A 16,675-nucleotide genomic window follows, 5' to 3' on the forward strand; every position below is an offset into this window, starting at 1 on the left:
ACAGTGATATGGCTATCAAGCTCAGAACCCCCCAGATATATTCAGGGTCAGAATAGCCATCTTCAGTGCATTGCTGTTCACCAGAATATTGGAATAGGGCCATGGGGTCATTAGGACTGGAATATGCCATTCAGTCCCTTTGTCCATTCAGTCCACCATTCAATTGGATCATAACTAATCTCTATCTCAAATCCCTTCACCTACATTTGCTTCAAATCTCTTGGCCAGCGGCACGGTAGCACAGTGGTTAGCAGTGTTGCTTCACAGCTCCAGGATCCCAGGTTCGATTCCCAGTTTGGGTCACTGTCTGTGCGGAGTCTGCATGTTCTCCCCGTGTCTGCGTGGGTTCCTCCGGGGGCTCCGGTTTCCTCCCACAAGTCCTGAAAGACGTGCTTGTTAGGTGAATTGGATATTCTGAATTCTCCCTCAGTGTCCCCAAACAGGCACAGGAATGTGGCGACTAGGGGCTTTTCACAGTAACGTCATTGCAATGTCAATGTAAGCCTACTTGTGACCCTAATAAAGATTTTTATTAATCTAATGGTCTCAGTCTTGTAAACTCCAATTGTCCCCAGCACCTATTGGCTTCTGTGGGAAGAGGATTACAGATTTTCAGTACCCCTTGTGTGAAAATGCATTTCACGATTTCACTCCAAGAATGATCTTGCTCTTGTTAGAAGATTATGGTCTGCATGTACCTGGGTCCATGTTTGTACCAGGGCACCATATCACTGGGTCCCTGCTTTAATCTGATGTCTTGTTTAAAAAACAGTGCAAACTAGTTTCTGGAACAGAAGATTCTGATCAGTTCTAATAATACACAGCCTCCTTTTAAGCAACAATGGAGACTTACTGCTGACAGCACTGATGTTAAACACCGTGAAAGTTGCATTGAAACCAAAATCGGTCGATGAGAATTTATCCGTCCGGAATTCAGCTGTAGCCTGGTTGGAAAAAATCCTCACGGATCCAGGATGGGAACCAGAGAGTGAAACTAGACAAAACAGAGCAAGGTTAGGATTGAATTATGTGAAGGATCATTCATTAAAAAAACACAAACTCTTCTGATTGTTTTTGCCATGGTTCAAATTCCTTCCTCTTGTTTATTTTCCTCCACAAGTTCCTTTCTTGATTCACTCCAGGTTTACCCCCATGGGAGCCATTATTTCCTCCCACACTTCCCTCCGGGTCACCCTGGGGTCAACTATTGATCGATGGGAGCTCAGACAGCGAAGCAAGCAGTAAGTCGCCTGTTTGCAAAGAGTACAAATTGGCTGTGGGTGAGACTGGGAAACATCCTTTGCAATGAGCTGGCGAGCTGAGAGACCCAAAAGGGATCATAGAATTTACAGTGCAGAAAGAGGCCATTCGGTCCATTGAGTCTGCACCGGCCATTGGAAAAAACACCCCACCTAAGGCCACACCTCCACCCGAACCCAATAACCTCAGCTAAGGGGCAATTCAGCATGGCTAATCCACCTAACCTGCACATCTTTCGGGACTTGTAGGAGGAAACCGGAGCACCCGGAGGAAACGCACGCAGACACGGGGAGAACATGCAGACTCCGCACAGACAGTGACCCAAGCCGAGAATCGAACATGGGACCCTGGAGCTGTGAAGCAACTGTGCTAACCACTGTGCTACTGTGCCGCCCCACTCCCCCCAACAGCACTGATGTTAAACACCGTGAACGTTGCATTGAAACCAAAATCGGGGATGAATGGTAGCAGGAAGCTAGGGTGGGATTATGTTCCCACGCCGGCGGGAAAACTGGCACCAACGACTCCGGCGTCAATGCCCCCCCATTGTGAGGAATTCTCACTTTTCTAGGGGGCTAGGTTGCCGCCGGAGTCGCTGGCGATGCTCCAGCCAGCGGCGAAGGGCCGCCGCGAGTTTGCACATGCGCGGACTGGCCGACGTATTTCCACGCATACGCGGGATTCTCTTCTCCACGCCGGCCCCCGGGCAATATGGCGGAGCCCTACAGGGGCTCGGCGCGGAGGAAAGAAATGCCCCCACGTAACAAGCCCCCCAAGCAGATCGGTGGGCCCCGATCGCGGACCAGGCCACCATGGGAGTCTCCCCCGGGGTCGGATCCCCCCACCCCACCCGAGGACCGCCCCCACATAATTACTTGCCAGGTCCCGCCGTGCGTGAGGTGAGTAATTCACTGGCCAAAAATGGATGGCCACTCGGCCCATGAGGGCCTGGAGAATCGCCGGGGGGGCCACTGTCAACGGCCCCCGACCATCGTGGCAGGAATCCCGCCCCCGCCCGAAAAACGGCACCGTAGCATAGGGCAGCCGACATCGGGGCGGGATTCGTCCCTCTCCCTGGGGATTCTCTGGCCCAGCACAGGGTCGGAGAATCCCGGCCCTCATTGCCTCTGAGAACGTGGCGGTGAACCACTTTCTTAGATCCTCCAATCCATGTGACGTAAGTATACCAAAAGTGCGGTCAGCAAAGGACTTGTGGCCCAGTGAGAATGAAGGAACACCATCATAGTCCCACATCTGGATGGTGTGGGGCATGTTGGCGAATTTGCAAATGGTGGTGTTCCCATGCATCTGTTGTCCTTTTTAAGCCATGTGGCAGAGGTTGTGGGTTTGGAAGGTGCTGTCGAAGGAGCCTTGGTGAGTTGCTGTTGTGCATCTTGTAGATGGTACACACGGTTGCCATTGAGAGTCAGTGTTAGGAGGCGTGCCCACCGCCCACCCCCTGACAATCCTCACTGGCATCCCCCCCGATCAATGTCTGCTCACCCCCCCCCCCCCCCCCACCCACCCACCAGACATCAACGTACTCCCTCCCCCCCCCACACACACAGTGGGGCCCCCTCAAGGGTCCGCCCTTGGCACTGGTCGACATTGCCAGGTTCAATGGCAAGTGCAGGCTCCAGATTCTGTCCTGTATTTGGAGATAGCAGCCGCACATACTTTTCCAGATGTGGCCTCACCAAAACTCTTGTACAACCGTACTAAGACCTCTTTACTCTTGCACTCTGATTCTCTCGCATCAACGTGTCATTTGCCTTCCTAGTGATTGCTGCACCTGCATGGAACATTTCTGCATTCTTGTATAAGTATGTCCAAATCTCTTTGAACATCTTCACTTACAAGTTTCACATCTTTTAACAAATACTCTGCTTCTTTTATTCTTATGACCAAAATGAATGACTTCACACTTCTCTACATTATACTCCATCTGCCATCTTGTTTCTCACCCGGTTAACATGTCCATACCGGATTAACTCAGTTGACTGGACAGCCGGATTGTGATGCAGAATTAAGGTCAACAGCCTGAGTTCAGTTCCCTGTACCGGCTGAGGTTATTCATGAAGGCCCTGCCTTCTCAACCTTGCCCCTCGCCTGAAGTGTGATGATCCTCAGGTTGAATAACCACCAGTCAGCTCTCTCCTTCAAAGGGGAAAGCAACTTATGGTCACGTGAGACTATGGCGACTTTGTTTTTTTTACTTTATATCTACTCTATGTGTCCTCCCAACAGCTTACCCACCCATTTAGTTTGTCTCTGTCTCTTCATCTAAGTCATTAATATAAATTGTAAATAACTAAGGCCTCAGCTCTGGAACTGTGTGGGAGTCAACTATTAACTGCCTGCCAACTTGAAAAAGCCCCTTTTATGTGCACTCCGCTTTCTATCTGTTAACCAATTCTTTACCCATGCCAAAATACTAGACCCAACTACATGAGCCCTTGTCTTGCACGTTAACCTTTTGTGTGGACCATATTCAATGCCTTTTAGAAATCCAGGTACACTATATCTACTGGATCCCCTTGATCTACCCATCTAGTTACATCCTCAAAAAACTCTAACAAATTTGTCAAACAGGTTTTCCTTGTCCCATGACTGTGCTGTCTCCAGACACTACTACATTCCTCTGTGCTCTCCCCACGTGAGTGGCATCCTTCACCAGGCTGTCATGGTCAATTTTTTCACCCCCCCCCTTGCATTCTTCTTCTCATTCTTTCAGGTAGCAAGGGCCTGGTAGCCATTGCACAAAGTCGGAGCTTGAAGCTGCTCGATCACTGTAAGCTGATTACACTTGCCTGCCTGACACACAGTCTCCCCCTCCTGTCCTTGGCCAAACCTAAAGCTCTGCATAACCGAAGGGGCGTGCCTGTTTCCTGGAGTAAAGTGTCTAGGTGACTCTTCCCTCCCTGCTGCGCCACAATATCCTCAACTCAGACTCAAGCTCAGCAACCCTGAGGTGTAGGTGCTCAAGCTGCAGAGGACTGCAACTTTCTGCAAATAAGGTTGTCTGGGGTTGCAGGGCATTCTACCGATGCCCACATTCTGCAGGCACGGCACACCACCAGCCCTGCCATTTCTGTCCAACGTTATTTATTCAATTAGTTATTATTTACACAGCTAGAGAAATAGAAATTTGCACCCAACTAGCTTGGAAGCAAGGAAGGAAACTCGCCAACCATTAAAAAGGCAGAAAAAGCAGCAGATCTACATGAACTGCCCCCTGAACCAGATTTCCTACTTCCTCAGTCTACATCTCGTGTCCACATGCCCCTCTCTCCATGTGGCTTCAAAACTTCTTTGTTTTGCTCCAGAGACTCTAATGACTCACTAGCTAGGCCGGCTTTTCTTAGTGGTTATACCCTAATAGGGGTAACTACTTCAGCTAAATGACAGAGAGCTGCCAATTCATACAATTCCATGTTTAACTAGGAGAAAAAACTAATAATGTTTGGGGGGGGTAAGACCTCAATTTAATCACATTTTAAATTTAAGGATTGCCTACTGGACTTAACCCCAAATTCCGAACTACACATTCAATTTATATTTCACTCAGTCATGGTCTCATGACCGCACACCCCTCTCTCACCTCACAAAGAAAAAGAAAGCACATTTAACGTAAATAGCTGTTGATTGCCTACCGATTAATGTTTTACTGGATCCCGTTCCTTTGTACAGGTTAAGATTATCAGTCCATTTCTCGGTTTTGAAGTCAGTGAAATTCACCTTTATGTAAAGGCCTGGTTCAACTCTAGTCACAAACACAAGTGAGACACGTGAGGCTCAAATTTTCCCCTCAACTTATCAACTCTAATTTTCCGCAAACAAGATACTTACCACAGTGGTGGTGTGAGACATTCCGATACCACTCCTGGGAATTCAGCACCAACAACAGCCTCTCCTGTTAGGCCAAGAGCTTACCAGGTCCTGTACTGTTGCCGCTTTTATATTCCTGAGCACTACCCTTGGGGAACAGAGTGAAGCAACTCCATTCATGAAAGGAGGGAGAAAGAAAGCAAAAAAGCGACAGGCCAGTTGGCTTAACCTCTGTCACAGGGAAAGTGCTGGAATATAGTTTTTTATTTGCTTCACAGGATGTGGGTATCACTGGCTGGGCCAGCATTCATTACCTCTCCCTAATTGCCCTTTATGAGGTGGTGGTGAGCTGCCTTCTCGGACCACTGAAGTCCCTGTGCTATAGATGCGTCCACAGTGATGTTGGGAGGGAGTTCCAGGATTTTGGCCCGGCGACAGTGCAGGAACGGCGATATATTTCCAAGTCAGGATGCTGTGTGATTTCGAGGGGAGCCTCAAGATGCTGGTGTTCCCATGCATCTGCTGCCCTAGTCCTTCTAGGTAGGCATTTCCTTTGTAAGGATTCTTTTGTATCTTGTCTGAATGGGAGGTTTTTTGTCGAACGGGTCTTAAGATGTCTTCCTCCAGAGGCAGCCTCATGGCATAGTCACATGACTATGAAAAGTCAGATATGTCAATCAGACTGCTTACCTTTCAGAACCCAAACAGTGATAGAGGTTTGGGGTTAGGAATGTGCTGTCGAAGGAGCATTGGTGAGTTGCTGCGGTGCAACATGTAAATAGGACACGATGCTGCCACTGTGCATCGATGGTGAGAGGAGTTCCTGTTGAAGGTGGTGGAGGGGGCTCCCAATCAAGGTGGCTGTTTTGATGTGGTTCTTGGAGCTCCACACATTCAGGAAAGTGCAGAATATTCCATCCCAATCCTGAGTTGAGCCCTGTGGACAGGTCTTGAGGAGTCAGGAGGTAAGTTCCTCGCTGCAGAAAAAAGTACTGTAACTTGTAGCCACAATTGTATTTCTCTCAGAGGGTCTTCAGTCTTTGGAATTCTCTTCCCTGAGGTTGGGGAGGCAGGGTAAATGAGTATTATTAAAACTGAGTCAGATATGTTCTTGATTGACAATGGAGTCAAAGGGTATAGGTGGTCAGGAGGAAAGTGGAGTTGAAGCCAAAATTGGATCAGCCATGATCTTATTCAATGGTGGATCAGGCTTGCGGGGCCTAATGATCTACTCCTACTTTGTATGCACATTAGGAGGAATCTCAGATTGATTAACAGTCTAACAACCCACAACCATGTTTAAAAAAAATAAATTTAGAATACCCAATTCATTTTTTTCCATTTTTAAGGCGCAATTTAGCATGGCCAATCCACCTACCCTGAACATACAAAGAACAAACAAACAAAGAATAAAGAAATGTACAGCACAGGAACAGGCCCTTCGGCCCTCCAAGCCCGTGCCGACCAAGCTGCCCGACCAAACTACAATCTTCTACACTTCCTGGGTCCGTATCCCTCTATTCCCATCCTATTCATGTATTTGTCAAGATGCCCCTTAAATGTCACCATCGTCCCTGCTTCCACCACCTCCTCCGGTAGCGAGTTCCAGGCACACACTACCCTCTGTGTAAAAAACTTGCCTCGTACAACTACTCTAAACCTTGCCCATCCCACCTTAAACCTATGCCCCCTAGTAATTGACCCCTCTACCCCGGGGAAAAGCCTCTGACTATCCACTCTGTCTATGCCCCTCATAATTTTGTAGACCTCTATCAGGTCGGCCCTCAACCTCCGTCGTTCCAGTGAGAACAAACCGAGTTTATTCAACCACTCCTCATAGCTAATGCCCTCCATACCAGGCAACATTCTGGTAAATCTCTTCTGCATCCTCTCTAAAGCCTCCACATCCTTCTGGTAGTGTGGCGACCAGAATTGAACACTATACTCCAAGTGTGGTCTAACTAAGGTTCTATACAGCTGCAACATGACATGCCAATTCTTATACTCAATGCCCCGGCCAATGAAGGCAAGCATGCCATATGCCTTCTTGACTACCTTCTCCACCTGTGTTGCCCCTTTCAGTGACCTGTGGACCTGTACACCTAGATCTCTCTGACTTTCAATACTCTTGAGGGTTCTACCATTCACTGTATATTCCCTACCTGCATTAGACCTTCCAAAATGCATTACCTCACATTTGTCCAGATTAAACTCCATCTGCCATCTCTCCGCCCAAGTCTCCAAACAATCTAAATCCTGCTGTATCCTCTGACAGTCCTCATCGCTATCCGCATTCAACCAACCTTTGTGTCGTCTGCAAACTTACTAATCAGACCAGTTACATTTTCCTCCAAATCATTTATATATACTACAAACAGCAAAGGTCCCAGCACTGATCCCTGCGGAATACCACTGGTCACAGCCCTCCAATTAGAAAAGCATCCTTCCATTGCTACTCTCTGCCTTCTATGACCTAGGCAGTTCTGTGTCCTCCTTGCCAGCTCACCCCTGATCCCGTGTGACTTCACCTTTTGTACTAGTCTACCATGAGGGACCTTGGCAAAGGCCTTACTGGAGTCCATATAGACAACATCCACTGCCCTACCTGCATCAATCAACTTTGTGACCTCCTCGAAAAACTCTATCAAGTTAGTGAGACACGACCTCCCCTTCACAAAACCATGCTGCCTCTCACTAATACATCCATTTGCTTCCAAATGGGAGTTGATCCTGTCTCGAAGAATTCTCTCCAATAATTTCCCTACGACTGAAGTAAGGCTCACCGGCCTGTAGTTCCTTGCTACCCTTCTTAAACAGAGGAACAACATTGGCTATTCTCCAGTCCTCCGGGACATCATCTGAAGACAGTGAGGATCCAAAGATTTCTGTCAAGGCCTCAGCAATTTCCTCTCCAGCCTCCTGCAGTATTCTGGGGTAGATCCCATCAGGCCCTGGGGACTTATCGACCTTAATATTTTTTAAGACGCCCAACACCTCGTCTTTTTGTATGCACATTAGGAGGAATCTCAGATTGATTAACAGTCTAACAACCCACAACCATGTTTAAAAAAAATAAATTTAGAATACCCAATTCATTTTTTTCCATTTTTAAGGCGCAATTTAGCATGGCCAATCCACCATATTGGACCTCAATATGACCCAGGCTATCAACACACCCTTGATGTGGTAGACTCAACATCTACCAATTCCTTCTCGTTGGTGAATACTGATGCAAAGTATTCATTTAGTACCTCGCCCATTTCCTCTGGCTCCACACATAGACTCCCTTGCCTATCCTTCAGTGGGCAACTCTTTCCCTGGCTACCCTCTTGCTTTTTATGTACGTGTAAAAAGCCTTGGGATTTTCCTTAACCCTATTTGCCAATGACTTTTCGTGACCCCTTCTAGCCCTCCTGACTCCTTGCTTAAGTTCCTTCCTACTTTCCTGATATTCCACACAGGCTTCGTCTGTTCCCAGCCTTTTAGCCCTGACAAATGCCTCCTTTTTCTTTTTGACGAGGCCTACAATATCTCTCGTTATCCAAGGTTCCCAAAAATTGCCGTATTTATCCTTCTTCCTCACAGGAACATGCCGGTCCTGAATTCCTTTCAACTGACACTTGAAAGCCTCCCACATGTCAGATGTTGATTTGCCCTCAAACATCCGCCCCCAATCTATGTTCTTCAGTTCCCGCCTAATATTGTTATAATTAGCCTTCCCCCAATTTAGCACATTCATCCTAGGACCACTCTTATCCTTGTCCACCAGCACTTTAAAACTTACTGAATTGTGGTCACCATTCCCGAAATGCTCCCCGACTGAAACTTCTACCACCTGGCCGGGCTCATTCCCCAATACCAGGTCCAGTACCGCCCCTTCCCTAGTTGGACTGTCTACATATTGTTTTAAGAAGCCCTCCTGGATGCTCCTTACAAACTCTGCCCCATCTAAGCCCCTGGCACTAAGAAAGTCCCAGTCAATATTGGGGAAGTTGAAGTCTCCCATCACCACAACCCTTTTACTCTTTTCCAAAATCTGTCTACCTATCTGCTCCTCTATCTCCTGCTGGCTGTTGGGAGGCCTGTAGTAAACTCCCAACATTGTGACTGCACCCTTCTTATTCCTGATCTCTACCCATATAGCTTCACTGCCCTCTGAGGTGTCCTCCCACAGTACAGCTGTGATATCCTCCCTAACTAGTAGCGCAACTCCGCCACCCCTTTTACATCCCCCTCTATTCCGCCTGAAACATCTAAATCCTGGAACATTTAGCTGCCAATCCTGCCCTTCCCTCAACCAGGTCTCTGTAATGGCAACAACATCATAGTTCCAAGTACTAATCCAAGCTCTAAGTTCATCTGCCTTACCCGTAATACTTCTTGCATTTAAACATATGCACTTCACGCCACCAGACCCGCTGTGTTCAGCAACTTCTCCCTATCTGCTCTGCCTCAGAGCCACACTGTCCCTATTCCCCAGTTCTCCCTCAATGCTCTCACCTTCTGAACTATTGCTCCCATGCCCACCCCCCTGCCATACTAGTTTAAACCCTCCCGTGTGACACTAGCAAACCTCGCGGCCAGGATATTTATGCCTCTCCAGTTTAGATGCAACCCGTCCTTCGTATATAGGTCACACCTGCCCCGGAATGGCTCCCAGTTGTCCAGATAACGGAGACCCTCCCTCCTACACCAGCTGTTTAGCCACGTGTTTAGCTGCTCTATCTTCCTATTTCTAGCCTCACTGGCACGTGGCACAGGGAGTAATCCTGAGATTACAACCCTAGAGGTCCTGTCTTTTAACTTTCTGCCTAGCTCCCTGAACTCCTGCTGCAGGACCTCATGCCCCTTCCTGCCTATGTCGTTAGTACCAATATGTACAACGACCTCTGCCTGTTTGCCATCCCCCTTCAGGATGCCCTCTACCTGTTCGGAGACATCCTGCACCCTGGCACCAGGGAGGCAACATACCATCCTGGAGTCTCTTTCACGTCCACAGAAGCACCTATCTGTGCCCCTGACTATAGAGTCCCCTATTACTATTGCTCTTCTGCGCTTTGACCCTCCCTTCTGAACATCAGAGCCAGCCGTGGTGCCACTGCTCTGGCTGCTGCTGTTTTCCCCTGATAGGCTATCCCCCCCGACAGTATCCAAAGGGGTATACCTGTTCGAGAGGGGGCCTACCACATGGGATTCCTGCACTAACTACCTGCCCTTTCTGGTGGTCACCCATTTCTCTGTCTGCACCTTGGGTGTGACCACATTTATATAACTGTGATCTATGATGCTTACCGCCACCTGCATGCTCCTAAGTGCATCCAATTGCTGCTCCAACTGAACCATGAGGTCTGTGAGGAGCTCCAGTTGGGTGCACCTTCTGCAGATGAAGCCATCCGGGACGCTGGAAGCCTCCCGGACCTGCCACATCTCACAGTCAGAGCACTGCACCCCACTAACTGTCATTGCATCAATTTATTAGTAAATTAAAATTAAAAGTTAAAAAATTGTTTTTAAAAAAGTTACTGTTAACTATCTGGTTCCTAGCACTAGATTTCTACTATAAATGTGAAAGCTAAATATAGTACTCTCCGATCTCTGGCTTAGATACCCCGCTAAATTATAATTAAGTAATTATGTTTAATTAGTTACCAATGCTTAATTTTTTTAAATTTAGTGTAGATTCCCAACTAGCCACTCAGGTCACAGCTTTTCTGTGATGTCACTTCTGTCCGCCCCCCCCCCCGTCCCCCCCCCAAATCTTTGGGTTGTGGGGGTGAGACCCACGCAGACGCAGGGAGAATGTGCAAACTCCACACAGACAGTGACCCAGAGCCGGGATCGAACCTGGGACCTCGGCGCCGTGAGGCCACAGTGCTAACCCGCTGCGCCACCGTGCTGCCCACCCACAACCATCTTTATAGTAGCTGGGAAATGATGGGTTTAAGAGGAAGCTAGACACGTATGTGAAAGAGAAGTGAACAGAGGGTTACAATGTTAGATTTGGACGAGAAGTATGGAAGGAGTGTTGGGTGCAGCATAAACACCGGCATGGACTTTTTGCGCTGGACGGTCTTTTTTTGAGCCCTACATCCTGTGTAATCCAATGTAATGGAGGGGGAGGGGCAGTGGCCAGGAAGGGTAGAAGAGACAAAGGGAGGGCTGGGGAAATGAAGGGAGAGATCAAGGGAGGGAGTGGAGGAGCGAAGAGATCTGTGAACATGAAGAAGGAGGGGCGGGAAGGGGAGGACAGATTTTCATGCAAGTGGCAGGAATCCTTGAGTCGATGTTAATATCTGACCTTACAAATTGCCAGTTACCAGGGCCAGACATTTTCACATGTTTCCATTCATGGAAATCATGTAGATCAATCATGAAACAGATAGCATCGCTCATTTTACACTTTGTAAGCTGCTGGTGAGCTGCTTAATAACTAACGGACTTGATGAAGGTTTGGTTAATCTGAATATGGAGAGAGTGACGCTTTTCACCTGACACTCAGATTCATGCTCCAAAAATCGGAGCCCAACTCTGATTGGTTATGTTGCTGGAGGTTTGAACACATGGCTTGCTTTTAAAGCACCCCATCCACTCTCTCACCACAATCTTCAATACCTTTACAACTGATAAACAATCTGCTTGAAGAAAAGAAGAGATCATTTTTAATGTCTTTCCATACGTTTCTCCCCCTGTGTTTTGGCTCACAGCAGTGTCAATGAGATGAATATTTGATTCCTGGAGTCGAGAAGGCAGTGCTTGAGGGCTGACAACCATTGCCCGGAAATAATGGACGTTAATTTTCCTTTAAAGGAGAGGAGGGCCTCCACCTGTGATCAAAATGGCTGATTTAAGGGTCGTGTGGGGAAACAGGTCTTGACCACGCAGGCACGCACGCATGAAGACAGACACCGATACACACACGTGTTTTCACGTCGTGGTACCTAGTGCCAATAGGAAACTTACTTGTGGCCCATTGGAAAATGGAAGGCACCATAGAGACTTAACAGCCAGGAGCAGCATTTAAGGCGAAGATGAGTAAGCATGCCTTGATTTTACATTTTGTTTTACTATGACTTACCTTTCCTGATTAATTTGACTATTTCAGAAGCTTCTTACACAATATGTTGTTACAATCCCAGCTGGTGTTATAACTGGACTGGAAGATTCCAGAATGGAACCATGGCTCAAAGACTGTGGGCGGGATTCTCCGTCCCGGCAGCCTGCCAATGGGGTTTCCCATTGTGGCCACCCCCATGACATCGGGAAATCCTTCGCACTGTCGGCGAAGCGGAGGATCCGCCAATGGAGAATCCAGCCCCGTAACTTTTATTTCGAGACAAATGTGAAGAAACAGGGTCAAAGGGCCGCAAATTCATTTTACTAACAAGCAACAAACAATTATTAAACATGAAAAGTTCGATTATTATACAATACACCTTTACTCCCCCATTAGCTTAACAAATACACACAGATATTAAGATTAACATTGTTTACAAAATACATCTTAAGCTACAAAGGACCCATTAACACACAAAGTCCCTTTTAACCACACAGAATGGATGTGGTCAAATACATACGCTCCGCTCTGAACCCAAGATACTGTGTGTTGATTTCTCCGAAGAATCCCTCCCAGATGATTGTCAGGTGAGAGTTTCCGAGCTCCACTCCCCAAAAACACACTTTAAAATCTTATCTCATAATAATGCTTTCCCTCAGCAGTTTGCATTCCAAAAACGAGTCCAGGTTTTACAAATTACACTTTTAAACAAGCCCACATGATATCAATAACTCTTTCAGGTCAGTTCGTGTTTCCTCTGGAAGGTAACTCAACAATTTATCCCAATTTTTAAGAACATCCTCATTTTCCAATTTAATTTGAGGTATGTCACATTCACAGCCATCTGGATTTGGTTCGTCACTTTGAGTTAGAATCATTAAAACCTCCTCCTTATTCTCTCCTTCCCTTTCAAAGTACCTTTTAAGCATATTCACATGACACACTCGGTGAGTCTACCTTCTATCTGGTGTTTTTACCACATAATTCACCTCACTTAATTTCCTTTCAATCTGATAAGGTCCACAAAACCTAGCTTTTAAAGGTTCACCTACCACTGGTAACAATACTAAAACTTTATCTCCACTGGCAAAACTATGAACTTTGGATTTCTTGTCCGCTACCCATTTCATCACATTTTGTGCAACTTTTAAATGTTGTCTAGCCAATTCACCTGCTCTATTTAATCGTTCCCTAAAATTTGACACGTAATCCAATAATGTAAGTTCTGATTTCTCACTCACCAATTTTTCCTGAAGCAATTTAAGTGGTCCTCTTACCTCATGACCAAAAATTAGCTCAAAAGGACTAAATTTGGTTGACTCATTAGGTGCATCCCTAATGGCAAACAGTACAAATGGAATTCCTTTATCCCAATCCTCTGGATAATCTTGACAAAACGCCCTCAACATTGTCTTTAATGTCTGATGCCACCTTTCTAACGCTCACTGCGATTCTGGATGGTGTGCAGTTGATTTAAATTGTTTTATTCCTAAGCTATCCATAACTTCTTTGAATAACCTTGAGGTAAAATTCAATCCTTGATCCGATTGTATTTCTGTGGATAGTCCATATCTAGTAAAGAATTTAAGTTACTCCTCCACAATCCTTTTAGCTGTAATATTACATACTGGAATGGCCTCTGGAAACACATCCATCATGTGTGACATGAGTGACAAAATTTAACTACATCTTTATGTAGTCCAAGCCAATAAAAATGTTTTTGGATTTTAACTTGAGTTTTCCTTATTCCCAAATGACCTCCCATTGGTACCTCATCTGCAACTCGCAACACCTCCTTTCTACACCCTACCGGCAATACTACTTGGTGAACTTCTACCCACTTTTCATCCGCCTGCTAATGTACAGGTCTCCATTTTCTCATCAAGTCATCACTTTTACGGTAATAACACTCTGGTATACATGCAGATTCCTCTTCCGTGTATGCTTTCTGATACATCCGGTTTATTTCTACATCTTTCTGTTGTAACTCCGTCAATTTTCCTGAACTCAAAATATCTGCCTGATACTCCACCTGTTCTTTCCAACCATCTGATCAAAAATCATTTCTGATAATGGTACTTCAACTTCATCTTCACTCTTTGATTTCTCCCCTTGTCTTAACCTGTGACTTTGCGACCTTGGTACTACACAATCTGGAATAATCCCAGGATATTCACCCTTCAACACTTCAGTTGTCTGATTTTTCACTGGCTTATCCACCACAGTAGCCATCACTCCCACCTGCGATCCAGCGATATCATTACCTAAGATAACTGTATTCCTGGACAAGATATTTTCTCTATTACTCCTACTATCACTTCACCACTCTTCACTGGACTTTCCAACCTTATCTTATATAATGGAACACTACTCCTCTCACCCTGAATTCCACATATTACCACCTTTTCTGGCAACATTCTTCCCAAACTACATAACCCCTCATCTCTTACCATTAAAGATTGACTAGCTCCAGTATCTCTTAAAATTGTGACTTATTCACTTGCTCCTCCTGATACACATGAGTAAACTTTACCACACAAGTAAATTATTTAAAGAGATCTGGCACCTTCTCATCAATCACCTCTTGATCAGGCCTTACAATCTTTTGCACCTCCTTCGCTTCACTTGGGCTTTCCTTCACCACTTTAATAAAGCCTACAGTCTTATCCTGTTTTACCACACCAGCCTTCCAGGTGCTTTTCTTCAACCACCAATGGCCTAGTTTATTACAGTGAAAACATTTGAAAATTTTCATGGCTCTTCCACCATCCTGGATTTCTTTTTTAATCTGAGGTACACTCTCCTTATTCTCTCCCATCAGATCACCTTTACTTTTACCACTTGAGTATTTCTCATGTCCCCAGTTTCTATCCCTCACAGGCTGAAACTGATGTCAGAAACCAAACTTCGATTTATGAACTAATTCATAATCATCTGCCATTTCTGCTGCTAACCTCACAGTTTTAACCCTCTGCTCTTCCACATGAGTTCTCACTACATCAGGGATTGAACTTATGAACACCTCCAAAAGTATAATTTCTCTGAGAGCTTCATACGTTTGGTCTATTTTCAAAGCCCTTCTCCACCTATCAAAATTACTCTGTTTGATCCTTTCAAACTCCATGTATGTTTGACCAAATTCTTTCCTTAAATTTCTAAACCTTTGTCTGTAGGCTTCAGGCACCAGTTCATATGCACCTAAGATGGATTTTTTCACCTCCTCATACGTCTCAGATACCTCCTCTGATAGTGATGCGAACACTTCACTAGCCCTACCTACCAGCTTTGTTTGAATCAGTAATACCCACACGTCCTGTGACCATTTCATTTGTTTAGCTACCTTCTCAAATGAAATGAAAAAGGCTCCTACTTCCTTCTGATCAAACCTTGGCAATGCTTGGACATATTTTAATAGATCCCCACCATGCCTCCTACTATGACGTTCTTTCTCACTATCCTCATCACTATCGTCCAACTGTACGTTTCCCTTTATGCCTGCCAATTTTAACTGACTGTTATGTTTCATGGCCATTTTCTGAAGTTCAAATTCTTTCTCTTTCTCTTTTTCCCTGATCTGTATCTCCCTTTCTCTTTCTTTCTCCTCTCTCTCTCTCTCTTTCTTTTTCCTCTCTATCTCTTTCTTATTCAAGCTGCTTTAAGTCTTTCTCATGTTCCATTTGTTTAATTTGTAACTGAATTTTTGCCATTTCCAATGAGTCAAACTGTATCTCAGGCAACTTTAAATGCTTAGCCACCGCTTTAATTACCTTATCTTTTCGCATTTTGTCAGGTGATGTTAACTGCAATGCTTTTGCCAAATCTAACAGTCTGCTTTTAGTTTCTGTCCTTAAGGTACTGCATGTGACCGTCTCCACCCCCAAAATCTTCAGAGCCTCTGAAAGAGCCATTGCCTACAACACACTCCCCACTTAAACTCGAATACCACACCTGAAAAGCAACCACAATATGCTCACCTCGCACTGTCTTTAAGTTCACTAAGCCAATCCACTGGATAGATTTTTATCCCTCTCGAGCCCCCAATTTGTTATGGGACAGGGTTTAGAGAACCCCAAAGTGTATCATGGAGTTCACCTGACTCACAACTTTTTATCGATTGTGGTATGGGGAGCACACAGCCCACTCTACAGGTGTGGTACAGCAGAAATGGAAAAGTATTTTTTAAAACAAAACAATGTTATTCTATGAACTCAAGTTAACCTTTTTAAAACATACAGTGAACATCTAGCAACCATCAATTCAAATACAAATACAACCCCCAAAGAATAAAACGCTAAGTAATCCTTAATAACTTCCCAAACAACATCCAGAAGACAAAAGAAACACCTTTTAACAGAAGCACATTAGGTTTACATTTACTACTGAGAACATTTATAATTCTGAATTCACCAAATGATCAAGAGATAGTCTTTTCTTGGCAGACAGATCAACAGTATACCTGCTTTGTCTGGTTTCAGCTCCAACACTGAAAACTAAAACTAAAACACACCCTGCAGCAAACAGCCTAAAACGAAA

General features: G+C 45.5%; 1 protein-coding gene across 2 annotated transcripts in view; it reads right to left on the bottom strand.

Moving 5' to 3' along the window:
• tmprss15 (transmembrane serine protease 15) overlaps positions 1-16,675 on the bottom strand; it is a 146,720-nt gene that overhangs the window by 82,488 nt on the left and 47,557 nt on the right. For both annotated transcript variants that reach the window (XM_072513134.1, XM_072513133.1), the window contains exons 7-8: positions 4,914-5,023; positions 854-994 (exon numbers count right to left, since the gene is read on the bottom strand). In XM_072513134.1, coding sequence (XP_072369235.1) covers positions 854-994; positions 4,914-5,023 — 251 coding nt within the window. The remainder of the gene's footprint in view (positions 1-853; positions 995-4,913; positions 5,024-16,675) is intronic.

Source organism: Scyliorhinus torazame, chromosome 8 (assembly GCF_047496885.1).
Source record: "Scyliorhinus torazame isolate Kashiwa2021f chromosome 8, sScyTor2.1, whole genome shotgun sequence".
In the NCBI taxonomy this organism is placed as follows: Eukaryota; Metazoa; Chordata; class Chondrichthyes; order Carcharhiniformes; family Scyliorhinidae; genus Scyliorhinus; species Scyliorhinus torazame.